The sequence below is a fragment of the Python bivittatus genome, unplaced genomic scaffold (assembly GCF_059951505.1).
Source record: "Python bivittatus isolate LINGU-HERP-01145 unplaced genomic scaffold, Pbiv_v1 ctg000180_np1212, whole genome shotgun sequence".
Taxonomy (NCBI): domain Eukaryota; kingdom Metazoa; phylum Chordata; class Lepidosauria; order Squamata; family Pythonidae; genus Python; species Python bivittatus.
In genome coordinates this window covers 935,608-946,263 of record NW_028277047.1, presented here as the reverse complement: position 1 = coordinate 946,263, position 10,656 = coordinate 935,608, and the positions used below count along the sequence as shown (strand labels likewise).

Here is a 10,656-nt window from a genome sequence, read left to right as displayed (position 1 = left end):
CAAATCCTACACCTATCCGCTCGGTCCACCTGCTAACTGGGCTGCTGGCGTTGGCACCATCTCTCTTCATTGCCCGCTCGCAAATCTTTCCAGAACGCATCCGAAGAGGGACACGGCTCAAGTCCCCCGGGTGCGCTGGCCTAGGATTCCCATCCTCCCCAGCCGGCGGGTGGCTGCTTCCTCAGGTGCTCTGCCGCGGCATTAGGACCCAGCAACCCTTCGCCAAGCTCCACGCAGCTTTCCAAGCAGAAAAACCAGTTTGGGATGCTCCTGCGGGCCTTCCGCTGGCATGTCCAGACCTCGGCTGCTGTTTGCATTTGGGTGCCCATCGCAAGCAGGGGAGGCTCGATCTTCTCCTGGCCCGGCAACCCCACATGGGCTCCTCCGTGGGAGACAGCACGACCCTTCCCCCTGACAGGTGAGTCCCTTCGTGGGGGGGAGGACTCTGGAAGAGTTCCCGTTCCTAAAGAAACAGGGGTGCTCTCTTTTCCCTGGCCGACGCAGGGCGTTCACGACTGCCCGGCAAGGCTCAATTCCTTTCTAAGCGGGAGCCTCGCCAGGACTCACCCCCGCAACCCTTTGGATGTCGATGGGAGTTGTAGTTCAACCACACCCAGAGGGCAACCAGGTTTCCCCCGTCTTCTATTGGAAATCCAGCGGTGGCTGTCAAGGCTAAACTCCCCGAGACATAATATAAATAGGAACCACATCACTAAACAAGAAAACAATCTGGGCCCAGGTAGTTATCAAGCCTGCTTCTGCAAACATGCCAACTTAGAAAAGAGGCTTCTGCCAGTAATCTTATTTTTATCGTCGTTTACACTCTTCCGGAATCTCTGGGATCTGCCTAAAGTAAATGTCTCCTTCGAGCCAAGCTGGGGACTTCACGGTTGTGGTTTTCTTGAATGTGAAAGCAGGGGATTCTCCTTCCTTCCTTTTTTGCTTGTTTGTTTGAATTTCCCAGTTTCCCCTAAGGCCAGAATCTCCTCGTGGTCTCCCATCCAAGCACAGATGACCTCCAGCCCTGCTATTAGGCTTCCCAACTCAGCTGCCCTTTTCGTGCATTTCCAGAAACCCTTAAAACAAGCCCCAAGAAGCTTGCGCTGACTTTAAAGATGCGCCAGCCGCCGCGCAAGGTTGTTTACGCCCACCCTTGGGCCCAGTTCAGAGATGAGAAAGGGTGGAGGACTTCATTTTCCGTGCCATTGTCCCCCACTCCAGCCCGTGCCTGGAGAACCATCTTCACAAAAACTTCAGCAAAGGAGTTTGAACGCAGACGCCGTCGCGCATGAGCCGAATTTGAAATGTAGGAAATGTGGTTCTCCTTCGGCAGGTGTGAACTGCCATCCCGGCTCTCTGAACCGGTTCATTCGCTTCGCAACGCTTGGGGTTTCCTGTTGGCCTGCTGGCCGAGCGCCTTTAATTTGTCACAGGTTTTTATTTCACTGCCCGGCCCCGCGTTGCCCCGTGAGCATCCTGTTTACATGGCGTTCTCCCTGAGTCACGGGCAACCTCGGTGCCTCTCTGCACCCGCAGAACTGGCTGGCATCACGTGAATTTCACATTCATAAACGTGATTATCCACGGCCAGGAAAACTCCCCAGCAGGTCTTGAAAGGAAGAGCCTGTCCTGACTGATAGGCGGCATTTGAAGGTAAACTGCTGCTGAAGCTGCAGGTTTTACACTTCACAGGAAAAGCAGAGATTCTCTCTTCTGATCTCTTTCCAATCCTTCAACCCCTGCAAATTAGGATGTTTGTATATCTTCAAATTGGACCCCCCCCCCCGTGGGCAGGTGTTCTTCTCTGTAATGCCCCCCAGACCGACGCAGACACATCACTCTTCCTCCGACACACCTGAATTACAGGTTTCCAGCCCTGGCGACACCTTTTTGGTCTGATCTAGCAGGATTCCCTGGAAGTTGTTTATCAAAGTTTAAACATCTCTTGGATGCCCAGGATCAGCAACTCGTAAGTGAGGAATAGAGCCTCCAGGTTTGGAGGCATTCTATCTCTGGTGCCAGCTGCCTGGAGACCCTCAGTTGGGCGACCACACTGGGCTGGCTGTGTGCTCCAGAAATGAAAATCTTCCTAGCACACTGCTGGTTTTGTGTGTTTAAAGCACCAAGCCTCCAGCCGCCCGGGGCGGAGCAAATTTCTCTCTCCTGGGCGCGCCAGGAACCCGGAAACCATCGGGCAAACCGGCTGAAGGTTTAGCCGGAGAAAAATCCCCATTTCTTTCACTCCAGCCCTTCATGGTCACTCCAGCCACAGCCCCCCATTCATCAAGAGAGTCCTCCCCCCAGCAGCGCGGAGCAGAAGTGAAAAGGGTTTCCTGCAACGTCCAGGTTGGTGACAGGGCAGGAAGGCCGTGGGGTGGGCGCTCAGCTTACCTCCCTTTGCCCTGCAGAGAAGGGTCGAATTCGTCCCGAGGACCCAAGTGAGGAAGGGGCCCGGGCATCTGGGAGGCAGCGGGAGGAAGGCGAGGCTTAAACAAGTCTTCTTCCAGGCTAACACCCTGGCAACTGAGGAAATCCGCTTAGGAAGACGAGGGGTCGTTTGTGCTGTTCTGGGAAGCGAATCTGGTGCAAACGTCGAAAGGAGGGAGGATAGATTTCGGTTGGACATTACAGGGAACGCCTTGAGGGTACAAGGAAACAGCTAATGCTTTGGATGGCGGACTCAGCCCCGCAAGAGGAGATCCTTAGTTGGGGCAGGGGAATGCCTTCACTCGACTTCCTGCACTGCACGGGGGACCGATTAGATGACCTCCAGGAGCCCGTATAGTTGCATTCACTCAGAGCACCTTCTGGTTGCCTCAATCCCTTTTCTGGGTTCACCCCGTACCCCGAGCCACGACCGAACCCAGCAGGCTGAATTTGCCAGCCCAGAAAGTCGGCGGAAAACCTACTAGCCCACTTTAGGGCGCCGTGTGAATGCGTCTGGTAGGTCTTGATCAGGGGGAGCGCCGCCTGCGATCCTGGCAGGGCGTGGGGGAAACCGGTTGCTCTCTTGCCTTTGCAGGCTGAAGAAGGAAGCCACAGAGGCGTTCTCGCCCAGGCAGGGAGATGCGGCGGGGAACATCCGAGACATGGAATTGAGGGAAGAATGGCAAGACGATGAATTCCCACGGTAAGGAGGATGTCGAAAGGAGCAGGAGGAAAGGTTGTCCAATCCCTTGGGGCTGCAAAAATGTGGACTCCGCATCCAAGGGCAGTCTACCCTTGATCACCAGCGGCTAAAAATCCCTGGGATGCGATCCAGTCTGCGATCGCTTTTCTTCCCAACTCCTGCTGTTTTTTCCCATCCCTGATAAATAAAACAGGGTGTTTGAGGCTCCTGCAGGTGAAACTCGATGTTTAAATTGAAGCGATTTGCAAAACCTCCTCTTATAAGGAAAAAAATTAGAGTTTTCCCTGCACTGGAGTGCTGTTAGATTCTACTTTGCGGATTAAATCGTCTTTAAGCTGTAAAGTCCTAATTTGAATGCTTTCATTCCATGCCTTGATCCCTCCCTGAAGCCAAGATTTCTGAGATCTGTGTTTAGGTCTGAAAACATCCAGATTCTTTTCCTTTTGTTTTGCAGGCCTTTGCCAGACGAGATCTCGGAGGAGGATTTGGAACCATCCAGTTCAGAAATGAGTCCAGGTAAGATTCAGGAAAATGCTGCTCTTCTGGTGACTTTGGTGGAACCTCCATGTTCAAGGCACTCTACCTCTAACCACCCATTACGAGGGATTGCCTTTACGACCCCGTCTGCCACTGGTTCCTTCCCTGCAGTCGCCCCCAACACCCTGGAACTGTGTGGCCGGCGGCACATGAAGAAGCGCCTCGAGGCCCCAGACCTCAGCGAGGGTTCGGTGAAATCTGGGGAGCTCCCGGAAAGCACGCCGGATGGCAGCTTGGACATCAATCTGGACGAACTGGAGACACCGTCCGAAAGCGAGTTACAAGAGGGCCCGGAGAACGGGCATGAATTCGAATGGGAAGGTGAGGCCCCGAGTTCGAGTTTCGAGGAGGCAGAACTAGGGATCCTCTGGAGTCGATCTGCAGTTCGATCCCGGCTGGCAGAGTTCAGGTTTCTGCTTGGCCCTTCCTGATTTTATGCCGCTTGGATTTGATGTCCATTTTTTGCCATACCCATCTCTCAGATGACTTCCCACGGGCCCAGCGGGTACAGGCCAACCTACCAGAGAAATTTTGCACTGGCCGTGTGGTGGACACTAAGGGTCCAGACGGACGGGTGTGGCGGATCTTCCTGGCAGATGATCACGAGCACAAAGTGGATCTGAACGCCATCGAACCTTACAAGAGGGTGATTTCCCACAGAGGTAATTTCATCCCCCAGGCAGGATGAATACCTGAATTTGGAACAACCATTCCTGGTTTGTCAAATAGGAGGGCTTGGATCCTGCCGAACAAGGCTGCATGGTCATCTCATCCTCTTCTGTCCCCTCTTTTCCCAGGCTATCATGGCGAAGGCCTGAATGCCATTCTTGTCTTTGCTTCGTGTTACTTACCAGAAAGCAGTGTCCCCAATTACCCCTACGTCATGGAGAACCTGTTCAGGTAATGTTCACGTGTCCGTTTACCTGAGCTGGGGAGAAGAAGTCGGAGAGGCACTCTTGAAAGGAGACTCCTATTGTGGTTTCCAACAGGGGACAGCTTTTTTTTTTTTTTAAATGTGCTTGCCAGCACTTGAATTAAGGAAAAGTAAAAAAATAAAAATAAGCCTTCGGGCTGATTAACTGGGGACGTGGTTGAGGGGACTTTCCTTCCAAAGTTGCTGAAAATACAAGTTGCACCATACTGACATTCATCCATGGGGCAATGCTCTATAGAGCGTAAAGACTTCCAACTTGGTGTATGTGGGGGGGGGGAACTAGCATTTCCCTCCCTACTCTGGTTTCTTTAGGCTGTGGATCCCTTTTTCAAGCACCACATGCCTGAATTTTTTTCTAAGATTTTTTTTTTTCCTGAAGAGTGCAGAATTGTTCCAAGGTAAGGGTCTTCTTTCCTGCCTGACAGCATGGACACCACCCAATCAGTGCTGAGCACAACCCCCTGCTGCCTCAAATTTTTCATGGGCTTTTCTCCTCTCCATGAATTGAACCCTGAAAATGAAATTAGGGCAGGGCTCTCTGTTGTGTTATATACCTACAAAGAAATTTCTACAGTGCTCCAGCTATCATCTTTCCATTCTGATCGTTCTGGTGCTACTGGGGATGATAAAATTGGATTTTCTGGAAGGTAAAACACAGGAAATGGATTGCAGTAGATTTTATCATTCCCTGTAGGTATATAGTAGGAACTCTGGAGCTGATGGTGGCTGAGAATTACATGCTGGTGTGTCTGAACGGCGCCACTTCACGGAGCAGGCTTCCCTCTTTTGCCTGGATCAAGCAGTGTTATCAAACCATCGACCGACGGTAAGAGGCGTGGCCAGGCGCATCTTCCAAATTAAAGCCAACCAGTTCGAGAACCCCGGCCCAATGTTTTCAGTTTTTCTGTAGCTGCACCTGAATGTGGCTTCGATCTGAGATCTTTTGTTTTTAAGCCGTAAAGGCCGCTTTTCAAATGCGTCTTTAGAGATGCTGGAAGACAAAATGGGTTTTGTGTTGTTGGTTTTGACGGCTGTTTACAAAAAGTGAGTTTTAGCTGCTGTGCGGTACAAAACGGGGAGCAGAGAGACTTGGCTGGGCTGGGGGATAAAGAGCATTTCAAAGCACAGCTGTCTAGCTGAAAGATGCCCCGTTCTCTCCCAGGCATTAAACAGCAGGATTTTTTCCCCTTTAGTTCTGAATTCTTGAAGGTGAGGCCTGTAGAAAAGGGCGTGGGTGATTATTCATCTGGTTCGTCATCCAGTGCCTTTAATGACAATCTTGCACTCAAGCCACAATAGGAGGGCCTTTCTTAAACAACAAAGGGAGTCTGTTTCTGGATGGAAACACAGCAAAACATTCTGTACACTGGCAGAAGCAATCTCTATTTTTTAAATGGCATTTTTGCCTCTGTCCTTTCTCCAAGCACTCCAGGGCCACAGATACGGTGAGGCGCAGTAGGCCGAGCAGTTTACACTGCCCCAAGACCACATAGGGAGGCAGAGTGAGTCAAGACAACTTAGAAAGTTAGATATCTCCAGTTTTACCCCACGATACAACCATTTCCCCCCCTCAGAAACGAAGGAGAAACATGCCAGGATTCCGACCTCGAAATCCTGCGGCATGAAGTTCGACTGTTCCTTTCGGTTTTTCTTTCAGGCTTCGGAAGAATTTAAAATCTCTGATTATTGTTCATCCCACGTGGTACATCAAAGCACTGATGACACTGTTTAAGCCTTTTATCAGGTGGGTATGGTGAAATCCCCAGCAGTTAAACAAATAGAAGGATGCCAAGGTGGATTAAAAAAGACATTTGTATTGTAGCCACAAACACAGGAACGCTGTCACCACCCCTTACTATCTCTTGCTTTCTCCAGTTCCAAATTCAGCCAGAAAGTGCAGTTTGTAGACAGCCTGGAGGATCTGGCCCAGATTATTCCCTTGCAGCAGATCCACATCCCCGACTGCATCCAGCAGTGAGTATATCCGACTAGCTCGCATCTCAAAAGTCACTCCCAACAGCAAGACGGCGCCTGTTCTGAGGAGACACTCAATATTGGCAAAATATGAAAACCGTATTTTAGGAGCAGAAAATCCAGCCATGTCTAACGCAGGATGTTCCAGCAAAGCAGCAGTCATGAACAGTTACTTCCTGCCGCCATGTTTTATGGCCAACGCACCTCATGCATGTTCATGGGAACATTTATGTGTTTACGTTTACAAAAGCACATGGGAAATGTCACCAACCGCCAGCTGTTGGGGGGAAGCAACAGAGGCCTGTCACTCAGCTGCAGCTACTGTGGTTGGGGACGATGGAGGCTGGAGTCCAGTAGCTGCTGTCCCCAAAGTCATGCTTTATGAGGCGAAAACCTAGTTGCCCATTCCTCGTCTTCAGTGGTCACGTTTAAGCACGTTCCCATTCTTTTTCCCTCAGGTTACATCAGTCCAGGGCCAGTTCCTGAAGTCACCAAGGAGCAAAGCTGGCTGGACTTTCTCCCGGGACCCCGCAATTCAATGATTTCCCTCTGTCTTGCTATGATTCTTAAACGGATATGAAAAGCAAACAAACGCCGCTTCACTGCCGTCCCCAAAGTCATGCTTCCCAGGCTGCACCGCCCTCATGGGGGAGCGGCGGTCCGGCCCTGGGCACTTTCCCCCCGGACCGCAGAGAAAAGCCCCCCGGGAACCGCCAGCCGCTCTGAGGGGAGGAAGCAAAGGGGGATTGGCTTGGCGCGCAGGGCTTGGCGCGCAACGGGCGAGGCGCCTCCGCTTCGCTTCGCGCTCGCGGCCGGGGGCTCCGCGCCTTCCCTCGGCGGGGCGCCGGCGAGGCCGTGGCGGGAGTGACCGCCACCTTTTGGCGGAGGGAGGGACGGAGGGCTGGCCGGCCTGAGCGCGGACCGCGGCTCCGGGGCGGCGAGCAGGGACGCGGCCGCCGCAGGCGCGGGCAGCTGAGGAGCGCGTGGCGCCCGGGAGCCCGGCAAAAGCGCCGGTCCGAGATCCGGCCGAGAGCCGTGGGGGGAGAGGGCTCCCCGCAGGGGTCCACGGAGGCCGGGCTGGGCGCGCCGGCCGCCCTTCGCCTGGAAGGACGCTCCGCCGCTGCCCACCGAGGACGCACCGGAGGACCCGCGCGCCCCAGAGGCCGGGCAACCCCCGCGCGCGCCGCGCCCCCCGCACCCCCGGAAAGGGGGCGGGCGAGAGGGGCTGGGCGGGGCCCGCGGGCTCCCCGGCCGCCCGCCCACCCCCCGGGCTGCCTCGCCGGGACCCCCGGCCGGCGGCGCGGCGCGTTCCAGCCTTTCCTTTGTTCGCCCGGCGCGTTGCCTAGCGAAGCCCCGCCCCACCGCGGCTCGGCCACACCCCCGCCCCCGCCGGACCCTGACCCAGAGCAGGAGAGTGGGGGCCCCCCGCGCTGCCCCCATGGCCCCCGGGCGCGCCTTGCCGGCGCTGGCGCTGGTGCTGGTGCTGGCGTGCTGGCGGCTCCCCTCGGCCGCCCGCGCGCAGGACGACGACGACACCCTGATCTCCGCCCCGTCCGAGCTGCTGGCGCTGCTGCCCGGCGCCGCCAAGGCCACGGTGTCCGCGGGCTTCATCACCGGGGACCAGGCGGAGCAGGTCACGAAGGAGGTGCCCCTCCTGCCCCTGGTCACCACGCAGGGCCCCTACGCCAGCTCCTCCGGCAAGGAGGTCGTCCTCATCGTGGGCGACACCCGCTACGCCTGGCAGGAGTGGAGCCAGTGGCACTGCAACTGCCACGCGGGCAGCATGGCCCGGGTGCGCGACATCACCTACTCGGTGCCCGGGGTGCGCCTCGACCCCCTGCAGTACGACATCCTGCGCTTCGAGCGGGAGGTGTGCAGCTACACCATCTGCTCCTGCAGCCGCAAGAGGCGCGACTGCGACCGGCTGGCGCTGACCTGCAGGCTGGGGCCCATGCACATGTGCGCCCTCCACGACATCCAGCAGGACCAGGATGAGAAGAGGAGGAGCTTCTGGGGCCAGGTGCACACGGGGCTGAAGCACCTGTGGCGCAGCCTGAAAGAGGCCTTCCCGGCTGACAAGAAGGTGCGGAGGGAGCCTGCGCAGCTTCGGCCGGGGGTCCCGCTCGGTCTTAGTTGCGCTTGGCACGTGGTCAGAGGCACAGTCCCCTTCACTAGGGCCTCCCTTGGTTGGGGTGATGATCTGTAAAAGGCAGGGTAAACCCAGAAGGATCCAGCTTCACAATCAATTAAATCCGGGTAAAGACAGTTTCTGCTGATATGGGACAGGCCACCACAGGGTGATGTTCCTCCAGTGGTTAGTGACCCAGAAATTACATTTGCTCAACCCAATTAGCTGGGTTACTAAATTAACCCAATTCTTGACATCTCCCAAGACACAGAATCGTAATCGAGCCACGAACTAATGTTTAACCTAACCAAGAGTCATATACGGAGGGAGGCCTCAAGTGACCCGGATAAAGGCCTTGGGCAGAGCCAAAGGATCTTTGCTGGGGATTAATTTGCCACCCTGAAATTCCCCTTTATGCTCACCAGTGAGTCAAAATAGCATCGTTTCTATTCTAATATTTTTGTGGGTCTTCAGAGGCTAAGATCTGCCCACAGGCCTTTCACAAAGTCAGAGTTTATTATATCCTGGGTTTTGGGTCAAGCTGCCGTGGCACCTGTAACACCCAAGCACAGGTGGCCGACTGCATGGGCCAAGTTCACACACGCGGTTCAACCATAATGCACAAAATGCATGTGGTGGATATCGTTCTGCCCTTCCAAGAAAAAGATTTGGTTTTCTGTCTGTAAAGGATAATCATAGATGTTCAAACCCGACAACTGTGGAAAAGACGCTGAATCAACTCCGGTACTTCCTTATTCAATATGCTCTTTAGCTAACCTGAGTTTTCCTCGACTGCGGGGTTTTGGGTAGACCAAAAAGTGTGAATATGTTTTTAAACAACCCTGCTGGCTTTTGAGGGCCGAATAGAGGCTTCTCCCCACCCAACTAATCCTTGCAATAGTGCCTTTTTCCCCATTCCAGATACTTGAAAAGTATTTGAATACGATAATTATTATTTAACACTTTGGGCATGCGTTTTTCCCGCGACAAAATACCTGTTTAACCAAAGTCTGTACGCCAAACAAAAAAGGCATAGAAAGAGCAAAATGAAAAAGTTTTGGAACCTCTTCTCTTCACCAACCTCAGTAAATCTATCACATTGTCCAAGTTGGCGAGGTTCGGTTTCCTCTAACAATTTCTCTCTCTCTCTTTTTTTTAACGTTTTCAATCAAAGGCAATTCAGGTGAAGAGCCGCCACTGAGCACCAGGTTCGAAAGATGCCAGAGCGGAGCAGGCTCACCGCGACACTGATGGCGACCAGTAAATACCATTCACGAGACCCCTGCCCTCTATTTTTTCCCCCCTTCTTACAAAGCAAAATGACTTTATTCGCAAGAAATTGGAAGGACCCTTCAAAGCTGACTTTTAGGACATGGCATTTCCCTCCTCCTCCCGCCAAGAAAAAGGAGTTTTAGCTTATCAGGCAAAAATCTCTCCAAAGGAGGCCCCTATTGTGCTATGAAAACTTAATAAATCGCTGATTCCTACAGCCGTTTCGCTTTCCTTCTGTTTGATCAAAGAGGTGTCTGAGACCGTTGGACTACACCACCCATTCTCCTCGCCTGCATGGCCACCCGCAGAGGCAGGATCATGGGTTCCCCGTAGGCATGTCCAGTCCCTGTCATCAATGCCCGCTTTTGCTTCTAAGAAATAACCTGTTATTCTGCATGTTATCCTTCACTTTTGCATCAGAAACGTGACTTAAAAAAAAAAAAATCCTCTGTATTTTCCCATAGTCTGGCATCCAACTCCATTACAAATTTGATTTATTGAATTAAAGCCAGTAAAGCGTATTCTCTAAGCGCTGTTGTGTTGGATCCTAGATTTGCCGCTTGTGTCTGAAAGCCACTCCCATCCCTGATAAAATCCAAATACAAGCTAGGAAGGAAACTCATAATGCACGTTCTCCTGTCCCATCTCTGGCCAAGAAGCAAATTATGGATTTGGCTGTCT

At 53.4% G+C, this 10,656-nt stretch overlaps 1 protein-coding gene across 3 annotated transcripts; it reads left to right on the top strand.

Moving 5' to 3' along the window:
- The first annotated feature begins 254 nt into the window (after positions 1-254).
- Positions 255-10,184, top strand: BNIPL (BCL2 interacting protein like). 3 transcript variants are annotated; one of them, XM_015890371.3, is made up of 10 exons: positions 255-418; positions 3,023-3,130; positions 3,585-3,646; positions 3,779-3,988; positions 4,150-4,329; positions 4,465-4,567; positions 5,296-5,427; positions 6,259-6,345; positions 6,477-6,575; positions 9,878-10,184. In XM_015890371.3, the coding sequence occupies exons 1-10, from the start codon at positions 375-377 to the stop codon at positions 9,888-9,890; spliced, it is 1,038 nt and encodes a 345-aa protein (XP_015745857.1). In that variant the 5' UTR covers positions 255-374; the 3' UTR covers positions 9,891-10,184. The 3 variants fall into 3 exon arrangements, with proteins under 3 accessions (XP_015745857.1, XP_007440942.1, XP_015745858.1); XM_007440880.3 differs by lacking the exon at positions 9,878-10,184 and adding an exon at positions 7,034-8,013 and having other exon boundaries at positions 259-418; XM_015890372.3 differs by lacking the exons at positions 255-418; positions 9,878-10,184 and adding exons at positions 2,150-2,346; positions 7,034-8,013.
- The last annotated feature ends 472 nt before the right edge of the window (positions 10,185-10,656 follow it).